The sequence below is a fragment of the Scomber japonicus genome, chromosome 3, assembly GCF_027409825.1.
Source record: "Scomber japonicus isolate fScoJap1 chromosome 3, fScoJap1.pri, whole genome shotgun sequence".
NCBI lineage: Eukaryota > Metazoa > Chordata > Actinopteri > Scombriformes > Scombridae > Scomber > Scomber japonicus.
Window position 1 is genome coordinate 5,621,283 of NC_070580.1, and position 24,898 is coordinate 5,646,180.

Genomic DNA, 24,898 nt, shown 5'->3' on the forward strand with positions numbered 1-24,898 from the left:
GTATCGGCTGAAAAAATAGAAAAAATATTTGAACAACTATCAATGTGTTTAGATGTATTGTAATGTGTAATAATGTGTAATGAAAGCAGGTTAAATGTGTACATGCACAGTACTGGTTACTTGTTAATCTGTGACAAATCAGTGATCATATTTCTCCTCTACACTTATTCTCAAAGCTTGTCTTTCCTATATTATTAATATTAGTGACAGCATATATTTATCAGTCCTGACTTTTTTTTTAATATGTTTTGCTCTTAGTCTGAGTCAGAACTTTTCCTCACAGCCTGAATGTGTCTGAGGATCTAGAGGATCATTTGTGTTAGTTTAATTTTGAGTTGGACTTTAAATTGAAGGATAAATCACTGTAATGATCTCTGCTTTCATTCAGCTGCTGTCACTGAGCTGCTCTACAGTCTTTGTTCATTAATTATATGTTACGTATTAACATGGCAGAGAAATCAATGTTCTCCAGTAGACATTGTGATCTACAACCATGATTACAGTAACCAATATCAAATATTTTGTAGGACCACCTGTCAGAATGACATCATGGCCCACCTGACAAGAGTTCATTCATGTTTTCCACAATTGCATCTGAAATCTTTCAATAATCTGATAACAACCAGCCTGCAGGAAGTACTTATGTTTGTTGATGAGCCTGACAAATAAAACATGCATAACTATCCAAATACTTAATGTGTGAACAGCAGGATGCCTAGCATTGTTGCCTCACAGCAAGAAGGTCCTGGGTTTGAACCCATGTCAGCATGGGCTTCTGCTGGCTGCTCTGGTTTACTCCCAAATAAAGTATCATGACACATGCTGTTTCTCCTCACAGTTCTGCTGTCTGGGTGTGATGTCATGGTTGTTTCTTCCTGTGACTGACCTCCTGTTTGTGAACCAGTGTTTGATAACTTTGTAACCAGATCATTCCTGTCGATCGTCTTCAAAATGCTCTTCATCAACACCACAGCTCCAGCAAGTTCATATTTCTGCACCATCAGATCTACAACATGCTGCCTATTTGCCTTCTCCAGCTGGCTCGCTTTGATTGGTTCGATGTCGCCCACCTTTTCATTCTTGAGGGACCATATGAACCTCTCAAATTCATCATCTGTCAAATCATCCAGGATGTCGAGGAGGTCCCTCTTCCTCATCTTGGCTGTCTGGTGAAATCAGAGAACATGAATAAGAGAACAGTTGTGTTTCTGTCTGTCTCCCAGTAGAAACTTAACTTTTTCTGTCTTTAACGTTGAGAATAAAAGTTCAGTCTTAAACAATATTCAACAAAGTAAACTCACCACAAGGTCCATTCAGTCTCACCTGTTTGTTGTAGTTCAGGGACCTCTGGTGTCTTCACGTGATCTGATTGGTTTGTTAATGCTGGTGTGAGCCAAGAGCACCTACAAATGAGGGTCTGCCTCAAAGTGCACTCCTGTGTGATTTTCTGTGAAAATAAAAAGGACAAATTGCAGGATTTTAATAGTAGGCTACATATATGATTTAGTCATCAATTAAATGTAGTGCATGTAGTTTAATGTTATCACTTGACTTAAAGAGTGGGACGCTCCGAGGATAAGATCAACCTGGGTGTGTGCAGGCTGCTGTTTTTTCATAACTTCACGAATGAAAGATTATGGTGAATGGTTCTTTGCATCTGAACAAGCAGTTGGACTGGTCTGATGGCAGTTCCAGAGGAGTCAAAGTTCACTGTGAGTCTACAACAGTACAACATTTACTCTAAATCCACAATCTACAATGAAGTAGGAAGCCAGCAATGTTCCAGTCCTGATAAATGGTGCTTGTGATAATAAAAAAAATGTTTCACGTTTAAAGACTAAATAACAAGTCTGAATATCAGGTCTGTGCTTCTTTTTGTATCTAAAACTGAATATGTATCTCCTGTAAATTCATAATTTCTTTTTATGGTCTGATGCATGCATGTTGTTTAACATTATCACTTGTTGTTACATTTTACAAGTAACAACTTATAACATGAAGTCAATCATGAACATAAACTTAAACCATTAGACACTCTACCTCTAATCTTTCTTCATCTTCTAGAGTCTGAGAGGTAAACCAGTAACACAAAGATAAACTCTGGTTTAAATCCAACAAACAGACTTCAGATAAACATGTGTGTGCTTCTTAACTGTGACTTCTCTCTATTTAGAGCGCAGCAGTGTCACATTAAAACGCTGTGAGGATGCAGAAACCAGGAAATAAACTGGAAATAATGTTTAAAGACCCCAAACAATGTGATTTCATTTTTTATGATGTAGTTTAATTAATTAATTAAATTAATTAGCAGATTGATCAATACTCATCATTATCTGCAGCCCTGATATTAACACTCACCTGCCTCAGACTGCTGTTGCTTTCCTCCTTCTGCTCTGCTGACTGTAAAATGAAGTCTGTACGAATGTTCACTTTTGTTCCCTACCTGTCTGCTCCTCCCTACTTCTTCTTTACCGGAAGTCAGACGTGTGTAATTTGAGAGCTTTGTGAAGTTATGACTGTTCATCTGCTGTTTGGTACAAACAGACACAAAGACTTCATTTTTCAGTAAATGTGTGTTCTGTGTTAACAGATGAAGTCAAACAGATAATGTGCAGTTACAGTCCACAGGGAGACTAAACTAGACCCTCTGACATATTGTGGGTATCCCCTACACAGTGATACAATAAAACAGCCAATAATGCAGCAGAAGTGAATGACAGGGCTGGGGGTTACCATGACAGCAGGGAACCAAAAGGGGGAAGAACCAAAAACGAAACACCACCCAGGACGCTGCACACCAACGGAAAAAGGGAACTGTGAAGGGGTACCACCACCAGGGAATTGGGACTGCTGCTAATGTAGGAACTGTCCAGCAAAAAGGTAACAATGAATAAAAGCAGGATATGTGTGGGTCAAGTGCTTTTAAAAAAATCACACACCCATAACTTCATTGATGAAAGATTGTAATGAGTACAGAACACATTAATGACATGTTTAAAGAATATAATCCCAGTAGGGCTCTGAGATCTACTGGCTCAGGGCAAACTAAACATGATCAAGCAGCATCAAATTCCATTTAAAACAATATTAAGTTGCAGTAGAAATAAAAATGTGTTTTTTGTCCCTATGAAGCAGACATAAAGAGAACTTGACACAACATTTGTCACTGTCAATGGGTCTACTGTAAATCCATAATCCTAAACTGTGGTACGGGTACCACCAGTGGTATGTGAGTTTGCTCTAGTGGTACTTGAAAATGAAATAAATTAATTTAAACACATTTAATATAATCAAAATAACCCTTAAAGCAATGGTATACCCAAGGTTCATTTTATTAAGTTAACCTAAGTGAAGTATAAGTTTATGTAGAAAGTATAGGCCTCCTAATGTAATGTACTAGGGGTATACAATTTATATGGAATACATTTTTCAGTACATAACAGTAAACTTTTATTTTGTGCAACCAAATATAGAAACCAAAAAAGCTGCAATCTAGCAATTTTCAAGATTGACATTTGTTGATAAATCCTTGTTTGTTGATAAATGTTGGACTTTGTGTCACATGAAACATTTTTTTCCTGTGACTTTTGGAAAGTGCTTGTTAAAATTGATATTAGCTACTGCTGCCACTGTTACTGTTTTCTAATGCTAAAGAAGATACTAAAAAGAAAAGTAATTGTAAACATGGAGGGTCCTGTTTATACAGATGTACTGTGGAAGTGTTGAGACATAAAGTTAAATCCAGGATAGTTTTTGTACTCATCATGATACAGGTTGATGGTCTACCTGCTGGGCATTGCTGCCTGACGCACCTCCTAAGAACACCTCTGGGGGCCTCAGCTGGGGACCACCAGTCATGGATGTTTCGCTCCTTTAACCCCAGTACATCTCCTGGTGGCGGAGCAATGGCAGCGATCTCTCCCTGCCACCCCCTGCTGATGCCCTAAGTGTTGTTTGGCCCCCAACTCCTATGCTTCCTCCTTAGCCACAGCCAGAAGCTGCCCTCAACCAGTTCTTTGACGGCTTTCCGATGTTCTGCTTTCTGATTTTCTCTCCAGCCCTTGTGAACAGGATGTCTCACTGGAGCGGAAGGTCTGCTGTTTGCCTTCTGTCTGCACGACTCTGCCTCTGTGAGTCCTTCCCATGACGTCCAACCTCCCTGCCGGCTCTGAGACACTGCCTTGATGTTGAGGCGTTCCTGCTCAGTCCTTGCCACTTCTGCCACCACCATGGCTTTCCGCTCTTCGCCTTCGACCAGAACAAGGGGGTCTTGCCCCTCCCAAGGCCTGCTCGACCCTCCTGAACTCTGCCGACTACCTCAAGGTGCTTCAGCCTGCTGACTGCCCTGTCGACCTCTTCCTGGGCTTTCCACTTCCTTCCTGTTCTTACCTGGGTGCCCGCTGCTCTCACCAGCTGGTCAGAGGATTCCCTCAGCTCCAGCACCATCCGAGCCTTCTCCTGCTTGTATCCCAAGCTGATGGAGCGAAGTAGCAATTGCAGCATGGTCCTGCCGAAAAGGCCTACATCTGAGCGGCATCTCGGCAGTCCCAGCCACTTCCTGCTGAACGAGTTTGCCAGCCCGTCCATCTTGCTTGCCACTGAGGAGGGGAGGTCGCTCATCTTCAGAGGCCACATCACCCTTGCGTACAGTATGAACTGGTAACTCCATACTTTATACTTGCCGGGGAGCTGGCTCTGGTTGATCTTAGCCAGGCCATCTGCGATCTGCTTCCTCACCATCTCCCCCACCTGCCTGTCAGAGAGCTCTGCTGTATACTGTAGGTCCGGCCCAGGCTACGGATGGGTTGACTCACCAACAGCGGGATCTCCTCACCGCCTGCGACAAAGATGGTGTGGTGAGGGACAGACTACGCGATTTGGAGAGTTTGATCTTCATCCTTGCCCAACCCACAAGCTTGTCAATCCTCTTCAGCAGTCTTGATGTGTATGCTGCTGTCTGGAGAATGGTTGTGATGTCGTCCATGTAGCCTCTCACTAGTGGTAGCCTTTGACCTGATGGCAGTTTCACTCCTCCGACCATCTCCCTTGCCCCAATGAGGATGATCTCGAAGGCTGCAACGAACAGGATGGGAGAGATCGAGCATCCCATTGCAGTGCAATTTTGTTGCTGGCTTTCAACTCCACACCTCTTCCTTCCCTGGTGGATCCTTAACCCTCTGAAAGTGGTCACCTTCTCCCACCCACACCAGCATCTTCTCATGATCCTAGAATCTTTGCCTGTGTCCATTCCAGTCGTTACCAATAAATCTGTCTGGTTTGTAAAATCATATCAGTGTTTCTCATCTGTCACATTAGGTATCAGTATTACTGAAGACTGAAATGGTAACCTGCAACAGAAACATTTACATCACCAACATTGTATTAATCATGTGAAAGTGTCATTTCTTCAAATTAGCATATAGGAAGCGACTGTGCATATTTCACATGTAGGCCTATAAAGATAGTACAAGATATAAAAAGGAAGAAAGTTGAATTGGTCATTCTCAATAATAATTCTTTACTTCTAGGCATTACTACTATTAGCTTCTACCTGTGGTTATTTTAGGGCTTAAATGTGCAACAACAATATTAACCCTCACATACTGAGATTAGTTTATATGTTGGTAATATAACTGTTTTCTTCTAAAGCAAAACAGCAGCAGTAACTTGAATTGACAGGTTATTAGACATTGAAGTGAACCCCGCTGTGTTGTGTATGGGCAGATTTATTTCTAGGGATTATTACTTTACTTTTATTATTTATATACCTGCTGTACAGCTAGATTAGTACAGTCTCTGTTTCATGTTTACCAAGCAAGTGCTCTGCGGTATTTTCAATTCAAGTGTTGGCACACATGGAGCGAAAATGGGGATGTGTGCAGTCTTATATTGCTTCTTTAAGGTGGATGTATTTCTACAAGGTCATTCAGACCTGTCTACAGAGTTACAGTGGCAGTTTCACACCTCGTCACTGTTAATGAGGTGTGAAACCACCATCGTAACTCTAAAGACCATTCGTTGTTGCAACTTTGCATACAGTAATTTCCCCATTCACTGGCTGGAAATCAGTTATAAAAAAACAATAAACCTATATTTTTGATTACAATACCTGCAGCAGATAATGGCAAGCTATGTTACAATGAATGTGGTGAACATAGATTCTGCCCGAATTGGTCTCAAATCACTCGCTGGATGGAAAAAAGATTGAATTTTAGGGATAGCATCTGCTACTGGCCACAATCTTTAAATGTTTTTTCCCCGCCCTCAACATGGTGTCGACAGTCTGCAAGACATACACACACACAGTTTTTAACCGCTAGCTGCAGCGAGTAGGGGAATGGGGAGGGAGGCATCATGGGCAGTTTCATCATGAGTCATGAGCAATGGTGTGCACAAGGGGGGGCAGGGGAGGCGGTCGCCCTCCCCCTCGTGGCCCAATTGTTGAATAACGCGTGCCAAAGTGTTCTCTTGGGAGCCAAAACACGTGCTAAGTTGCAGTACTGGTTGGCAAAACACTCTAAACTGCCCTCTTGGGTGGCAAAAACACGAGCTAAAGTGCCCTCTTCAGTGGTGAGAATGCGCTGTATGTGCCCTTTTTTTTTCTTTTCACACCTGCCCTTCAAAAAGTCTGTGCACCATTGGTCATGAGTCATTTTGTCATGACTGGTTTGAGCATGTAGATCTGCTATTTTCTACATTTCTACCTAATGACATCCCCCAAATCAGGTCACCAGAGTTCTCCAGTATCCTTCTTAAGAGCAAGTGAGCAACATACTGTGTAGGCTATGGAATACACATCCATACTTTACACATATGGATACCTATGTGTATATGTGTGTTTCCTACATGTATGACAGACTGCAGCTCCGCACACAAAAAAATGCTCTTCATTTCTACTGTCAGTGTGTAATCGTGCTTTGTGTGTTTATTTAAATGATGGTTTGTGTATTGATCATTTTCTAAAAGCGTTTTGAAGAATTTTGAAAGAATAATTTCTTTTTGTGAGAGATGTATAATGTTTAAATGGTTTGGTGTGACGTTTTAGTTCTGCAAAAAGAAGCCTATAGTTTCAATGATAGTGCCTAAGCAATTTTAAAAAAACAACCTTAAATTACACACTGAGTGTAAAGCAGAGGATGTGCAGTTTGTCTCAATTTAACCTGATCGGAAACTGTTCATGTGAAACTGTTTCACATCAGGTGAGTGCATAAGACACAGAGGAACATTTCTTTAAAGTCTCAAAGACCTAAAATAGTTTTGAAAGTGGAGAATCCCACACAACGTCATCCACGCGATATCAGCGGAGCTAATGACTTTGACATGATTATAGACTTTCAAAAAAAAGGATGAATCTCTACAACCTAAAGCATGGAAGCAAAGAAACGACTCTACCCTCTGTGTGACTAAGTACTCACCGTTGGGATCAGAGTTTAGAAATATTATCTACAAACACTGGCACATAGCCTAGTTGAGTCCGATCTGAGACTAGATGAGATATTTAAGTCACCACCTAGACTAGTCTTCAGACGTGCACCCAATATACGAGATCAGATAGTAAGGTCACATATCCCTGTAAATAGAGAGTCTAGTATGATGAAGATAATATCAGCTCCCTCCGATATGTGGGCCTAGAAAAAGTTGAATGCCCACCTAGGGGTGGGAATCACGAACAGTTACTTCTGCAGCGTGAAACATTCTACATACATGCACTAACAACACTGGCTCCTTTTGGACTGAATGAGGAGTTTAAGCCTTTTTTATGATGAGTTTTGCTATTTGTTAATTCTATATCTGTCTCTCCGCAGCTTGCGACTGGGTGCCAACTTTACACTTCCCACACATGCTCTTCTCTGCGGTCAGAACAACTGAGATTATGTATATTTATATGATATGTATTTACTTGTTGACACTTGTACCATTTTTGGGATGTGGGTTTGTTGTGGTAGATATATTCTATAATGCAGCTTTGTATATGAATACCTCATGATTTTTCACATAGAATATGATACTTTACACAGAAGGAGAACTGTGGTTAGTCCATTGTAAGTGCATTATGAAGGGATCTTAGGAAGGATTACACCAAGAAAATTCGATCTCTGGTTGTTGTAGTTTTAAGACATTAGAAACACTGTGAACCTGTCCTTTCAGATATGAAGAACAGATGGTGTTTCATCGCATTCAGCGCTTTGCCTGCACCGCCCTCTGCTGGACAGCAGGTGAACCTTTCACCAAGCTGAATTCTTGTATTGAAAGGAGAAGATAAATTCGGTGCATTTCGACCCCCCACTCATTATGATAACACCACCGTGTTTCGCGTGAACAGCTCACTCGCCCATTTCATTGGTGCCCGTCGGAGGCTGGGATGGGCACAGTCCTGCAAGAGCGGGTGCCACAACAATGTCTGGAGAGGCTCTCCATCGCGGAGAGGGAATGGAAGAAGAAGGTGCTCTGGAGCAACAGCAGGCCTAATGTGGCCAGGTAGCATTCAAACATGATTATTTAATATGAATCTAATGTATGTTGTAGATCGGAATGTTCTATCTGTGTAATGCTATCCCCATTTCCATTGTCGCATCACCGGAGATGCGCAGACGCTTGTTGTTGATCACTGCGCTTTGATGTGTAAACGCTGTGTGTGTGTGTGTGTGTGTGTGTGTGTGTGTGTGCAGACAGATTACTGAACAGAAACCCAATACTGGAGCCACACATCACCGAATACATCACTGTCCATGTGTTGCATCTGTGTTATTTTATGCGCTGCGATTTCGGTCATTGCTTGTGTTCACTAGCCTATATTTTATCTTGTGTTTTTTTCTGAAGCAATAAAATGGGCAGACGGCAGTCACAGAGGAAGTCACTGCAGCCACAGCACACGCGCACAAGTCAGGAGAATAATCATGACAAAGTAAGTCACAATCAATCGATTAATTGATGATTGGTACAGCAGAAGATCAATTGGCATCAATTTACTGTATTTCGCTATTGATTAGTTGATGTTTCAAGCTGAGATGCCAAATATTTGCTGATAACAGCTTCTCAAATATGAATATTTTTACTGTATTCACTGTAAATTAAATAATATTTCGACTTAAAAGAGAATAAAATAATATTTAAAGGTATTTTGAAGATCTCACCTTTAGCGTTTCTCATAGTTTTCTGTAAATGTATAGAATGGACAGTCGATTTATCAAAGAAATAATTGTCAGATTAATTCAGGATGAAAATATTCATGTTTTTGCAGGCTCAGAAATGCTGAAGCCTACAGAACAAACATCGGTTATAAAAACCTGATACCGATACTTTCCGATATTACATTTTTAAGTAAATATCAGCCGATAATATCGGAGATCCCTACTGAGCTGTAAAAAAAATATATAACACTGTGTAGACATGCAGGAAACATTGTGACATTGAGGACATCACCTTGGGCTGTGGGAAACATTTTTCACCTTATACTGTCATATTATACAGTATCATGAAAATAATTGGTAGTTGCAGTTCTAGTATGAGCAGAAAATGTGTGCAGGTGTAATAGTGTCTCTCTGTATAGAAGCTGCAGCAAAGAAGAAAGCACAAACCTAACACTCCATCAACCAAGTGCAATATGTCACAACACAGGTGAGAATGGCTGTTTATGTTTGCGTAACATTTATGTCATTCTGCACTGCTTGGATGATGAGATAATAAAATGTACTTTTCCATCCTCCAGTGCTCAGGGAACCTCAGCGTCAAAGTCCCGTCCCTCGTGTCCTCCTGCAGAGGACGGGATGGAACCGAAGGTCCAGCAGGCTGCTCAGCGCCGCGGCCACAGAGAACAGAAACACAGAGGGAGCCGACACACAGCTGCCTTTCCCTGCCGCCGCCTGTGTGACTCCAGTCCTGATCTACTGGAGAGACAATCGTCGAACCCAGAGGTAGAACGTCTGAGCGTTCATGGAGAAGAAGGCGACAGTGACACCGACCTGTCTGATTCAGAGAGACTTCCTGTGTCACACTCTCGTCAGGTTCCTCCACAGCTGGAGCTACGGCCAGAGGTCATCGAAGCTGAAGACCGTTCCTCTCACAGCAGCTGCAGACCCAGAGGACACGGTCGAGGTACGTTTGAATTCCCAGACTTCCTCCCTCCACCTTTTAATTCCTGGAGCCTTAGTCAGCTCGCTGTTTTCTACAACATGGAGGGCCGCGGGGCTCCTCGACCCAGGCCTGTAGGCCCTTTGGAGAGGTACTTGGAGAGACTCCTGCAGCTGGAGTGGCGCCAGATCCAGAGCGTCCAAGAAGAGGGTGGGAGGTCAACTGTCTCAGAGGTGACATCCAGTTGCCACAGGCCTGCCGCCGCTGCCACGTCACGCCTCAGCTCTCCAAAGTGTATCCTCCAGTGTCAGCGTGCCTTCCCCCTCACACTCCTCTCCTCCATGGCCAGTCATTCTGCCCTGCTCTCCGGCTGCGCCTGCACCCTCTGCCGAATCCGCTACACCACCTGCAGCGCCTCCTGCTGCCGCTCCACCCACAGCCACACCCGTCAGTCGAGACTGAGCCCGACGCTGGAGCGCAGGGGTCCCATTTCACTGCCTAAAAGGAGCTACAGCGAGAGCCGGGTACACTCGTCAGAAAGGGGCTCGGCAAACCGGGCCCTGAGGTTCAGCAGCCCCGTGAGGGCCAACAACCACATGAGACGGATGCAAGCTCTGGGCAACATTCGCAATCCTGTTCAAGGTGCTAACAATAAGCCTCACTCTGCCAGGGACTCCAGCGTCGGGGCTGGGAGGGACCGGCTGGGAACACGGGGGGAGGTTTTGGACTACAGGACAGGAGGGTTTAGGAAAAGGAGTGGCTCAGAACAGAGAAAAAGTGTGGCAGAAAGACAAGATGCATCGGAGAGGAGACGGAGCGGCTCTGAGTGTAGAAGAGGAGGAGGTGAAAGGAGGAGAGCGGCTGAGATTAAGGAACGGGAGATTAAACCAGATGCTGTGACGGCAATAATGGACAATTTACCAGTATCCAAATATTCTCCTGTAAACAGACCAAACAGGCTGAAACAGGTCGACTTTGATACATAACAACTTGAGTACTGTTAGTGTAACTGTAAGCCACAGCCGCACTTACCAAACTAAATATTTCATTATGAATGTATCTTTTTTTTCTTAGACAAACGGGTCATAGATGGTAGCAGGTATTTTTCACTATTGGATGATTGTTTTATTCTCATCTTATTACTGTCATATTATCATGTTTAATCAAATGCTGTGATTGCAGACAAATAAGCTAATGTTACGGGCAGAAATGTTAGTGAGCATGCAGATATGTATATAAAAGTTTTTTTGTTTTTTTTGTCATTTTAGTTGACCCAGTGAGCCTTTGTCAGCACAGTGTATTATGTATATATTTGTATGGAGGAGTTTTCAGCACTCCAACAGTTTTACAAGTGATGTGAGTAAAGAAGTCAGTTCTGTTTTGGTCTGTCAATAAATTAACTTTGCAACAAAAGTTATGACGTTGATTGACAAGCGTAATTCTGTAAGTTATGCTTTAGAAGTGTGATTGACAATTAACATTTTATTTATCTGACTCACTGCTACCACCACTCCCTCTCTTCATTCACTCTCTTACTCTCTTGCGTTCTCTCTCTCCTGCCTGCTCACTGGTGCTCTCCTTTGCTGAGCTGGGAGGAGGAGGGCCCACTTTGAATGTTGTGTTTACAAACAGCTACTGACAAATCCTGCATAGTACACCTTTAAAACCTGTGCAGGGTACAATATCCTAGCCTTAGACTCTCGATTTGAATAAGTTACACGTTGCCAAGAGAAGTTTGGAAAAAACTGGACAGGTACAAATACCTGAAGTAGAACTAACTGAAGGTTAAGGTGAAAAGATCAGTTTCAAGTTTAGATTGAAACAACTCAACAGAATCAGATTGTCTGTCAGAAGGTTATTCCAGACAAAGGTAGGAAAGCCTAGTAGGAAAAGGACAGACAGCAGCTCTGCACTCTTGATAGTGGAGAGCAAGGGATAGACTGGGTTGGGTTGAAGGAGATCCGAAGGATTTTATACATCATCTGTAACATCTTAAAGTCTGATCTAACTTGGATAGGAAGCCAACAAAAGGAGTGTAGAATGTGTTCTCACATGTAAAAATATATTTTCAAAAACTGCATATGCATATGTCAATTTTACACATGAAATGTAGGTTGAGATGTGATACATTTCACATTTTGTTGTAAGGGAAATCTGAAGGGTGGATGTGACCATATCTACTGTATATTTCTGTGTACTGCAACAAATAAATGGACTTTCGGTTACACAGACAAAGTGAATGTTTCTGTCTCCTTAATGCAGTTTTGAAAATCTCAGAACTTTGTGTGCACACCACAAACTATGTTAGTAGACCATCAACGTGGCAGAAGAATAAAGCAGCTAAATTACAGACAAACTGACCACACTTGATTGATCCACCATTGCTATTTTTGTCCTTTATCCTAGTTTTACTGTATCTTCCCATGTAGTGTTATTACGTTATGATTGAATGGTACATTTCAACAACATATATCCAGTCTGTGGGTGTGTTTACTTTAATGAACGAAAAACAATAGACGGACTATATTTCACGCCTCTCCACCCCGGTCCTTTCTGTTACCTGTCGGTGTTCCAGCCCGGACGTATTTTCATAGCAACACAACCACCATGGACGCTGAATCGCAGCGTGTTTTGGACTACTTGTCAGAAGTAGAGGAGGCAGCTGAGGATGTCCTCACCTCTAAACAGCAGGTAGCTGTCTGTTCAGCCGGTAACCACACTGTGATGTTAATAACGAGCAGAAGGCGGATATAAACAACGTGACGCAGGCGAAATTGTAAATGTTAGCAGCTAAGCTAACAGGCTAAATGTCCTCCGGACTCAGTGACATATTTACTGTTTTTTCACTCTTAATATTTTGTTTTCTTTGCTGAATAATCTCAACCACACTACGGAAGAGTGTGTTATTCATATCTTATCATCATTGTTGCAGAAAGCAAAAACGTAGCATATTATATCCAGTAGTAGAAGAAATAACGTTAGCCTAGCAAAAGTAGCAATACGGCAGCATGAGCAGGCTACATTACAAGGAAAAGTCCTTTTATTAACTATATCATTTAAGTATATGTATACAAGTATTAGCTGCTAACTTCAGAGCTCACCATATAAAATGACTCCTCTTAGTTTTATATGTATTATACTGTATAAAGTAGTGATGGGGAATTGTATTGAAAGTGGTTCACAGTTTAAAATCTGTTGGCAAACTATTGATGTCGCACTTAAATAGTCTGAATATTAGTGGTTTTACGGCTTTCTTTATTATTCTTTTGTTCAGTAAAATCTATATTGATAAAAACAGATTACATTTAAAATGTGTAACTCCAGGATTAAAGTGCTCTTGCATGTATTTGTTAGTGATAAAAAACAAATGAAATATAATATCACACTCTAATAGAAGGCAGTCTGCACAGTACTTCAGGTTTTTGATACTTTAAATACATTTAGCTGTACTCTTACTCATAATAGAGTACGTTTAGTTTTTCTGACATTGTGTCAAAGTCCAGTTTGAACACCTTTAGTACTACTAAAATTGAGCTCATATTATCTACTTTCATAAAGCTGTGTTTCATCAAACAACCGCAAATCAGCTGACATGTAGACAACCTGGCCCAGTTAAACATGCATACAGTTCTATGCGTGTTGAATGGAGACATGATAACATTATACATCAGTTACAGCAAAAATATGAGTTTGAATGAATAATTGAGTCTCTGTATTGTGAAGAATGAAAGCACAGCAATTCCCGAGTGTGTTGAGTGCTGTATTATTTCTCTATGCAAGGTTGATTTCTCATTTAAAATTCAGTTAGAGGGCTTTATCAGAGGGATGTGGTAAGAGTGGCCACCAGGCCTGAATAATTAATTGCAGGAGGCACAATGTGGGTCAAAATACCACTTTAAAATTAAATATTGTGCTGCACAGATATCCAGGCCTACATATAATATTCTACAAACTTAGAACAAACCTCTTTGTTTGGTACACATTCCTGCAAAAAATCCCACCATAATGTTTTTAATGTTTTTCAATGAAAATGATGTAAAAAAAAAAAAATCACTAAATCAATCAGTCCATTGTACATAGTGTGTGATGGACAATGGTACCAGATATTTAAAATGGTATAAGGCACGTAAGGTCCACAGTGTTACATCTTCTGTTGATATTTGTTTGTATTTCAGATTGTGGACCTGGACTCAAAGAGAAACAGGAACAGAGAGGCACTGAACGCACTGAAAAATGAACTGTCAGATTCAGGTGAGTGAGGGATCATAACGGGATGCTGGGTAATATTTGAGAACTATCATTACATTAATTTAACAGTGGAAACAACAGTGTAATATCATGATGTGAGTTGCGTAAGTTTTTGATATGGAAGAGGTGTAAGACGATATCTCTGGTTCTGCTGAATTGATTTTGATCCTTTTTTTTATCATGTGCTTGGAGTGTGATGCTGACTCAGTGAAGAATTGTTTTACAGTGCTGTTTTAACATTTGCAGAAAAAGTGAAGGTTTGCTTTGGAAACATGTTCATCAAATTTCCCAAATCTAAGACGAGAGAGATGATCCAGAGAGGTAAAAATTGCCACATTCATCAAAATACTGTTTATTTGATAGATTTCCAGTACAGTATACGTGGCTGATTGTGAGATTATTCTAAACTCTGTTGATGTTTGTGTCTCATCTCTAGACCAGGAACAGCTGGACAAGGAGATCAATGACCTTCGCAAGGGACTGAAAGCTAAAGTCAATCGTCTCAATGAGATGCAAGGTACGAGGAACATTGTGACTGCAGCAGTAGAACTCAGCTGGTCAAGTCCAACATGCTACTTTAAAGAAATCATTTGACATTTTGGGAAATAGGCTTCTTACTGATCGCATGTTGCTTTCATGCTGAGACTTAGATGATAAAATCAATACTGTCTGTTTCCATTACTCTCTGTTTCCATCACAATTATGTATTTAGGCCATTTAGAGACAAGAATGTCTAAAAATGTACAGTCTGTCATCTCACTTCATATTAGTCTGTGTAAAGATGTGACTGAAAAAAAACAACCATTTAGGCTGAGAGAATGTGAGTGGACTCTGAACTTCTGGACCGATACGGTTACTCAGACAGGAACCAGGGAGACACACAGCTCAACTGGTTCTGTCCAACGTCAGAAACACACATACCAACATCTTTAAAGCTGTCAATCAAATTCAAGTCAAATTTATTTATAAAACACTTGACAAAAGTGCTGAACGATCAAACTAAACCAATCAAAGTGCTGAACGACTGCAAAAATAAGCACGTTTTCAATAATCTGACATTGTCATAAGTAATATATCCCTACAACATTGTGATAAGTGTTGTGGTTTTGAGAGACCTGTTATGATAGCTGCTTTTGTTGGACAATATATTCTCTCAGAAATTATCCAGATAAATGATATTATTGTCATTTGAAGATAATTTTATACCACTGATAGTATGATAATATAATAGCTTAACAATGCAAGGGGGGTGGTGGGTGAGATTATAGAGTGGGTGCTACACTTGTATAAAAACACAGACTGTCATTATGGTTGGGGACAGTTATTTACCTTTAATTCTTTTGCAGCCTCCACTCAGGACGTACACAGTGAGGAATGGAGGACACTACTTGCTTAACCAATGTGACATGAATAGCCTCTTAGCTGCTAATGTGTTGTGAAGCTTGCTGTGGTGAGCTCACAGTGCAGTAAATATGATGAACAGTAAATATTGTAGCAGTGACATTGTTAACTATGTGCTGTGTTAGTAGAGATTAAACTGATACTGGAGCTGCAGATTTCACTCATTATATAAACGCAGGCAGAATGATCAAATAAATCCCTCAAAAAATTGGATGATGAGATCGTCTTTGGAGTCTTGACCTTTGACCTTTAATTGTTTGGAGAGGAAAAATCAGTAGAATAACACTGTTGTCCCATGTGGGATATTTCTTCAGTCTTTGCTCCAGTAATTTGTGCTTGTTAAGAAAATAGTTTGCTGGTAGATCTGTGATTGAAAATGACATGTTGTTAAACTCCAAATGTCTCCCAGTGGTTTAGCTGTTGGAAGACAGAGTGAGAACTGAGTCCAGTCTGAAATTCAGTAAAATAGCTGTAGACTTGGAGGAATAAACAGTGAAGGGTTGCAGCTCCTCGGTTAAATCAGGTGAAAAGGACAAAATCCTTCATGTGTATTTCTCAGTCACAATCAACAACATAACTCTGAATGTTCTCCCAGCAGTCTGCTGTCAGATGACTGTAAGATGACGTGTGTCTCTGTGTTTCTGTTTTTAGGCAAACCTGAGCTGAGAGGCTACAGCCTGTCTCCTCTGTCCACCGACGAAGTCAAAGCTATTAACGGTCTTTTAAAGAGGTGACATACGACCACAGATCTCCACACGCAGATCTCAGCTGTGTAAACGGTGCTAGAATGTGGCGGCCTCTGGATGACAGCAGGTGCATCTTCCCAACCTGAAGACACATGGTCCAACGTCATATTCTGAGTATATGAAAGCATAAAGAAGAAAGAAAAGCAAGAAAGGAAGTTGTTCTCTCTTTCCTGTGATTTGGTGAAGTTGCACTAAAACCAGTGATGGACAATATGGATGAAAGTGTCATTTTGTACGAGTATTCAGACATGAATGCCTTATTTAAGTTAGAGCAACTAAGGAGGTACTTGAAAAAGTGCTTAGTAACATCGATGCCAATGAATTAACACCACTGCTATAATGAGTTTAGGATTGTTAGGACAGTAAAACAGTTGGTCAAAATCCACAATGGTACTTACATTTATATCAACAATTTTCAGCCCCCTCAAAATAATCTTGATATGCTGTGTGCTTTAAAACAGAATGTAACTAGAGTCAGAGGAAACCTGCATGTAAAAGCTGAGTGTGAGCACAGCTACTCTGTGTATTCAAAGCAGTGCTCATGATATTCTGGAGTCTTGTCTGCTCTGTTTTTCTTCTTTTTTTCTTTTTTTTTTGCAATTGTTGCTACTGCTGTGTTGTCTGTGCTCTGTATTCACTGGCCTTACCTTGACAGCTAGCGTTCTAGTTAGCTTACTGTGAACCATATCCACAGCAATGAAGTTCCAAAATAATAAAAAATGTTCAAGAATGATGTCATTGGAAAGCACAGTTCTATGAAAGCCCATTGCATTCACCAAAGAAAGGAAATAGACTGTTTGTTATAATTATGACTTCAGTATCTCATGATTAGAAGTCACTATATCAGATGTTAAATTGCATTCTGTGATCTATCTATCTAGTTCAGCTACATTTCCACTGCAAACATGTTTATGATACTTCATTGCATATTTTATTCTGATAGGTGTTACTAAATAGCATCATAGTATGTAGTTCAGATTACAAATGCTGATATGTTGGGTTCATTTCAGATACATGACTTTATCTATAAAGGACCTGCACAGTGTTGACTTGAATTGTTCTGCGTCTCATTTTTTAGTTTAGTTTAGTCTATGTACATTACAGCATTACCTGCATATGTGATTATTATGTGGTTGTTCACTCCAGACACAGAATGATAAAAACCATCTGCTCATCCACACAAATATCTCCCACTGACAGAAGCCATGAAGAAATAAAAGCTAATGAAATAGTTTTTATTTTACAATCATTCATATCTTACAAATCATTATTATGAGATAAGGTCTCTGGTATTTTTCTGAGGTTGAATGTAAAGAGTTTCAGTACATTTCAGGGGGACTGGGTACATTTTTAAAAAGAAAGCTACAGTTTATTACATTTTGGGTTTTTATTTTTATAGCTTTGGTTATTTACTTGTTTCACTCACCACAGTGATCTGGGGACATTGCCCAAAAAAGGTTCAGCAGGGTAACAAGTATGAACACAGTGATTGAGTAGATTTTAAACAAGCCAAAGGTTTTCCACATTATATGAGCCACTTTTTGTGGAGGTCAAACTGAAAGTGAGACAACTCCTAATATTGATAATTGCAGAGGAAAATGTAAACACAAAACTACGATCAACGTTTAACTTATTTTTTAGCAATATTGTTACAACCAATACAACTGAATGGAGATCTAGCCCAGGTTGTAATAAACTAGTGTTCCTTGAAGCAGTATTAATAACAAAGAGCCCATTTGTCTGCAGGAGTGGACAATAGGACGAACTAGTTTGGGGTCCAGTGAAAATCAAAGCAGGCTATGTATCTAAACGGCCACTAGATGGCAGCGCAGTGCAGGTGTACAGCAGAGCAGCTGCCATGATTAATTCACTGCTCCGTGCACTGCCTGTCAGTTAGTCTTCAAATACCCCAGGATTACGGCTGCTTCGCTCTGTAGACAGCCTTGAAACGCACACCAGAATACTTGTTTGGGAAAGTGAATAAAATCCTTAAAAAAACTCCCATATGTTCGCAAGATGTTGCTGTTTTCATCATGTTTGGAAATTCAACTTTATGTAATCTTTAAGTAAATGTATGAAATATGTGGCAGATAATGCATTCAATTTGTGTATATGTTTCCTCCTTCAGATGAGACATACCATACACCTGTAGTCACCGTATGAGTGATAAACAGCTACTGTGCTGCCCTGAGAGGGATAAACTGTAAATAGGTGTATTGTGGTTTCATTTCTCCGTCTGACATGCCATTGAGCATGAGAAGACATGAATAGCCTCAGGCAATGAGAGAAAGGGAGGGACAATGACAGTCACAGAGTAGTTATGATTGTGTGTGTGTGTGTGTGTGTGTGTGTGTTTGGGGGGGGGGGTTCTTCTTCACAGTCTCCTCAGACGATGCTTGCGTGCAACCCCCTTCAGACCTGGAACGCTCCGAATGATGAATGTATGAGTCAAAGGACAGGAACCTGCTGATCGCCTCAAATGTTGGACAATTATCCCAAACAAGACACGCAACACCACTACTATGTCAAGAAAAGTGTCCTCCACCTGTGAAACTACAAATCAAGACATCAAACTGATGATTGATGATCCGATGAGCTTGTTTGTCTCCGCTTTAGACTACAGGAGTAGAATTATTCACACCCAAGAGGAATGAAAATAAAGCAGTAAAATATGCGTCATTTACTCAATGGGTTTGACAGTGTGAAGACGTATCAAAGGCCAACTTGGTTTTCTTTGTGCTTTATCTGTATTGACATATTAATCTCAGTTTGAAGGTCACATGCTCTAACATGTGCCAGAAAGCTGAGATATTGCTGCAACAGTTGGATTAACAAACTATAATAAACACATCCAACAGCTGTCACTCTTAATGTGCTGTTCATTTCAATAATACAGACTCTAAACTAAGCGTGTAGAGAGGTTTGGAGTTTTCCTTGGCTCCAAAGAGTGTGTATGTGTGTGTGCGCTACAGTTCTTTGTTTAATGAGTTTCTGGAGAAAACACCTCATTTAGCCGTCATTCCCATGTCATCTCAATCTGCAGAGATAGAGTAATGTAATTTATTGGCTGTTAGTGAGAGTGTAGGAATACTAGTGAGAAGTCAGATCCTGAGGAAATAAGTAGAGGGTTTGTTTTCACGTGCGTGCAAGGTGAGCGGAGGAGATTTAAGCACTCATTAGTCACTGACAGGGTGTTAAGTAAGTGAGAAGTGAAGAGTGTTAGACATCTTGCTGTTCCCTTTTGTGTAAATCCGACCTGGCTCCTGTTGGGTTGATTAGGGTTCAACAACATTTAAGTGAACATGATTGGTGTTGAATCCAAGCAGGTGTGTCATATCTTAAACAGGGGCAGGAAAATATTCAAACAGAAAGTACCCCTTGTGAGGTTCACTCAAAGGTCAGTGACAGGATTTACACAAAATCAATGTTAAGGATATAAATCTGGAACACAAATATTATGTGCCCTTTTCCCTTTGAGTACACTATCTAAAAATGTCTTCTGGTTTAACAAGGAACCAATCAAATCAATCAATATCAAGAAATGAGTGTCATGCTGTCAAGTACTGAAAATGGCATCCGATCAGATTCAGACAGTTGGTTCATTTCCAGCAGTAAAAAGGAGGGGGGGGGGGGGGGGGGCATTGAAATATTGTGTTTTTACTCTTATTAATAAATGTAACATGGTGAAATGCAATCAGATTTAAGAAACAACCATGAAGTAGGCCTACATGATGCATTAAAGATCAAGACATAAAAAGTCTCTTTTTGGAACAGTAATCTGATATGATTTGGCCAGAAAAAAAGACTAGCTGTACAATTCTTAAAATTACATCTACTCCTTCTACCTCATTAAAAATCAGCAAAACTCTGAATATGTAATTGTATTTCATTTAAAAAGCTGAACTACTAGTTACAATATATCTCCTGCAAGATCTCTCTTTTTTTTTAGTAGAGTGGGACTTTAAATGTCCACTAACGTCCATTCTCAGTGTTTGTGCACTCCAGGTTTCAAGGTTCCACATCACACTTGTGTAAGTTGCTGGACCAGGTTTGGCTCCAAACTAGTTATGATGCCTTAAAATAAGATCTTCAGTGAGTTCGGTTTGGGGAATATTGGAACCAATTGTACATCATAACAACCAAACTATAATATATTTAACATCAGTGAATGGAAAACTTATATTTGCTTGTGTCTAGACAACATATGAAAGATTTTTGGAACCAAGACACAACATTATATTACCACCAAAATTAGCACACAACATCACACAAGCTTCTGCCAACATGTCAATATAAAGGAGATTTCTGATTATTTACTTAAAATAATCGTACATGATCAAATAAAAATATTCGGTCCAATTCAAATCTGTCATCAGATTGATTAAAATAAAATGACCCAACACCACAGTCACATTCAAACCTTTAAAGACAAGTTTGACTTATAACAAAGACTGTTATCTGTGCCTATAACACTGAACCAAGATCATTTGAGTCTGATTGAGTCAAATTTGACTCATAATTCAGTGTCTGCACACTGTTTTCCTTTAGAAGAAGAATTTTCCACCTGTTCGGCCTAATAATGCCGTTAAAGTATGAGGTTGAGAAGAAAACCAGTTCTTGACATTGTAATGTGGCTGAATTGACCTGATGTTTTTTTTCTAAATGAGCAGAGAAGACTGATGCTGTGAAGTTTAACATAGTCAGTAATGAGAGGAAATCTGATCTGCATTTAAAGCCACCTGAGTCTGCAGGGCTGCCTGTTTACGGGCCTGTGTTGTGTTTGTGTGTGTGTGTGTGTGTGTCTGTGTGTGTGTCTGTTTGTGTGTGTGTGTGTTTCTACATATGCGGTGCGTTCTTCAGATTCTCTGGCAAATCCTGCAACCTTTTGACAGCTGAAGTAAAACCGCACTGCTGGTGTAAATTGAAATCAGAAGTAGTCCCATAACAACCCGTCACCCTTACTGTTTGCTACTTTTTTTTAGTGTCTTTCACTGATGCCCCCCTTTTTTAAGAAACCCTTAGGTTTCTTAAAAAAGGTTGAGTAAGCTCTTTCTGACTAACCTTCTGGCCTTTGGGCAGATTCCAGCATGGTAACATGAACAACCTGTTCTCCTCCAAGCTAAAATAGGATGATGGAAAGCTTTGTAATACAACACTTCCTGTCGGAACAACCAAGGTCTCATCTAGTCAGGAAGATGCGTATTTCTGCAGTCAGTTGCTAAGCTCTGAATGTATCTACTGGACAGTTACCACCCAGTCCAATATTTTATTTTATTATTATTATGTGCTTATTCTCTCTAGAGGGTTGCAGGGGAGCTAGAGCCAAACTCAGCTGAGGCGAGAGGTGGGGTACACCCTGGACAGGTCGCCTATCAATAACAGACAACCACTCACATTCACATCACATTTTTTGGTCTGTGGGAGGTACCTTGAGAGAACCCACACAAGTATGGAACATGCAAACTCCACACCAAAGGGCCCCAATTGATTGGTTGGTTCTGTTAAAGAAAGTCACTCCTTGTTCAACTTTTGCCGTGATGATGGTGTTTATCGATATCCTGGAATATTGGTGAGGGTCTGAGACAGTGGACTGACCCAGAACAAAAGAAATGGAAGTATTTTATACAATAAGGTCAAGGCAGGTTAAGAGAAACAAAAGGCAAGGAGGGAAAACAAGAACCACCCCCATCTCAGTAGGGGGAGGTGATTCTCAGACAGTCAGTTGTCAATGTTAACTGAAAAGGGTCCAAAACATGAGGGGGTACTGTAGTAAAAGGTAAAATCGGAAGGGGGCAGGAATGATCAAGGGGCTGTTCCCAGACATCACTAGATTAAAGGTGAGATCATCACGGGCCAGAGTGATCAAGGCATATTTCCGAAACATCATTTGACAATCAGGTCTGAACCCAAATGTGTATTTCTTCCTCAGTTTGAACCCAGAAGCAAGCAAGCAGACCTAGAACCCTCTTGCTGTGGGGTGACAGTGCTAGGCACTGCACCACCGTGCCTCCCCCATACATGAACGATATTTTATGGGATAACTCCATATTTCCTTATGTAACTTCAGTATATTTTTCATGTCATACAAACAAGTACATTGATTTACAACCGTTGTTTTTGTTGAGTCTACAATTTTACTTCTCTCTTATTTCCAATCTTTGTTTCACCGTTTACTGTTGAAACAATCCAATTGCCTCACAGGAATAATTCATTCATTTTTATCTTATCTTCTCATAACATATAACATTGACTAAATGTTCAAATAGTCCGTAATCGTATCCTGTTTTTCCCTTCCGGCCGAGTTTGGCATGGAGCTTCGGCTCTATTGCCCCGATGGAATGTCTGATGTTGGGGCGGGTAATGCTCTCTAATAATGTTTGTAGTCCTTGCAAAGAACCTGTGTTATTCCTCTTGAGAGGCAGTAAGACAGGTCTTACTCTGAAAGCGTCTCACAGTTATCATTACCTTCCCCCCTGTTTTTCATTTCCTCTCTTCAAACAGGCCTTGAAAACCTCTTTGAGATTAAACTATATATGGACATAAGGGAGGAACAGGGAGTCTGGCTAATAATAATAATAATAATAATAACAATATCTCCAAGGACATGTTTCTGTTGAGTTTTGTGATGAAATCCTTTGTTTTGAAGCAGCAGAAATGAAATACTATTCACCTCCATTGTGCTGGATTGGAGAACACAAAATATCAAACTACACAGTGGTATGTGGGACATCACATTGTAATTAGTGGGTTCAGCTGTTCAGTCTCACTCATTTTTTAACAACTGTATAAAATCCAGCATGCAACCTCACTGACAAACTGTGTTCACTGCCAACATGTTTTTATGTCTTATGGCAATGTGTTCTCAAATTCTCGCTTTCTCCAATATCTCCAAGAGGAATTACAGCATGGTTCAGATTAGGCGACACTAAGGTTCAGGACAAATTGTGGCTATAGTTAATGGAAAGGATAAATCTAATTACAAGTCTGTGATTGGAGAGAACTGTAGTTTACTGCATGGAAGTCAGATGTGCTACATTCCCATCCACAACCATTACCTACACACCCTTACTTTATGTTTTACTACATAAAGAACTCACTAATTCCTGCACTGGACATAAATCGTGAGGTTTGGAATTGCCCAATACTATAGTAGAGTACCAGCAAAAGGTCTGGACACATTTTCTCATTCTCTTGAGGAGAGAACATTACTGCTCAGTGTCAAAATGGGTATACATCATTTGCATTCAGTGTCTATCTTCCAGAGCCTGATTTTTGGGGTTGATGCCAATACCAATATTGAGGTGGGGGGGGGAGGGAGGGGTATATTCTGATATCGATATATTAGCCAATAATCTTTGTAATCTTTTTGCAATGTAGTTGTCAAACACGTGACAAAGGAGGCTGTTTTTACTGTATAAAACAACATTAATGCACTGAAACTACACTGGGAATTTAATAATTATAAATGACTATAAATAATACAACACAACAAAAAAAAAGTGTAAATTTATATTAAACTTGAATTTAAAAAAAGAATCAAATATACAGAAAAAGCTGCCTATATAACTTATAATATAATATATATATATATATATATATATATATATATATATATATATATATATAATATCGGTGCATATCGGACAACATATGCTGATATTGATATATCTGTGATAGGCCAATATTGGCCAATATCGGTCTGGCTCTACTACCTGCAGTGGCATAGATACTTTAGATGACCGTGTCAGTGGCAGGCATGGGCCGAGGTGTAAAGCACACTGCTAATTGACTCTGGAGCAATAAATTATACTTCACTATCTGGCGGTGTGATAGACAAATGCTTGCAATGAACTGGTGTAGCTCTCCAAATCTCATATGACAATAAAGGTTTTCTATTCTATTCTATTCTATTCTATTCTATTCTGTTCTATTCTGTTCTATTCTATATATTACTACTTCTATACTACATTTCAGAGGGAAATATTGTTCTTTTTACTACATTTATTGTGCAGCTTTAGTTACTACTACTTTAGTTACTACTACTTTAGTTACATTACTAATCCAGATTACTAATGCAAAAATATCAAATTAATTAATTATATATTATTACAGATTAAACTATCCAGCAGTATTTAAATTTGTTATAAATAGCCCCACCTTTATTATAAATACATACTTTTTTAATTCTACCGTTACTTTCTACCCTGTTTTATTGGACTTTCTAGTAAAAGTTAAACGTGTGATGATTCTTCGGCCACTGAAAATACATTCAAGGTATTTACATTATGCTTTAAGCAAAACAGAAAAACATTTAAGAACACTCATAAACACAGCTTAAGTAAGCATATACGGGCAAAATGTACCATGTACCTGTACCATAACTGCACTTTAATACAGGTGTTAGTCTTCAATTATTGGATCCTCTGACTTTT

At 40.0% G+C, this 24,898-nt stretch overlaps 2 protein-coding genes across 3 annotated transcripts; both read left to right on the top strand.

Annotated features, from left to right (window-relative positions):
- The first annotated feature begins 8,362 nt into the window (after window positions 1-8,362).
- On the top strand, window positions 8,363-11,057 carry LOC128354972 (uncharacterized). The gene is made up of 4 exons (XM_053315098.1): window positions 8,363-8,478; window positions 8,821-8,905; window positions 9,551-9,618; window positions 9,710-11,057. The coding sequence occupies exons 1-4, from the start codon at window positions 8,363-8,365 to the stop codon at window positions 11,055-11,057; spliced, it is 1,617 nt and encodes a 538-aa protein (XP_053171073.1).
- A 1,604-nt stretch (window positions 11,058-12,661) lies between these two features.
- On the top strand, window positions 12,662-17,477 carry pdrg1 (p53 and DNA-damage regulated 1). 2 transcript variants are annotated; one of them, XM_053315102.1, is made up of 6 exons: window positions 12,662-12,762; window positions 14,247-14,322; window positions 14,566-14,640; window positions 14,756-14,836; window positions 16,372-16,488; window positions 16,630-17,477. In XM_053315102.1, the coding sequence occupies exons 1-5, from the start codon at window positions 12,679-12,681 to the stop codon at window positions 16,452-16,454; spliced, it is 399 nt and encodes a 132-aa protein (XP_053171077.1). In that variant the 5' UTR covers window positions 12,662-12,678; the 3' UTR covers window positions 16,455-16,488; window positions 16,630-17,477. The 2 variants fall into 2 exon arrangements, with proteins under 2 accessions (XP_053171077.1, XP_053171076.1); XM_053315101.1 differs by having other exon boundaries at window positions 16,372-17,477.
- Window positions 17,478-24,898: the final 7,421 nt, after the last annotated feature.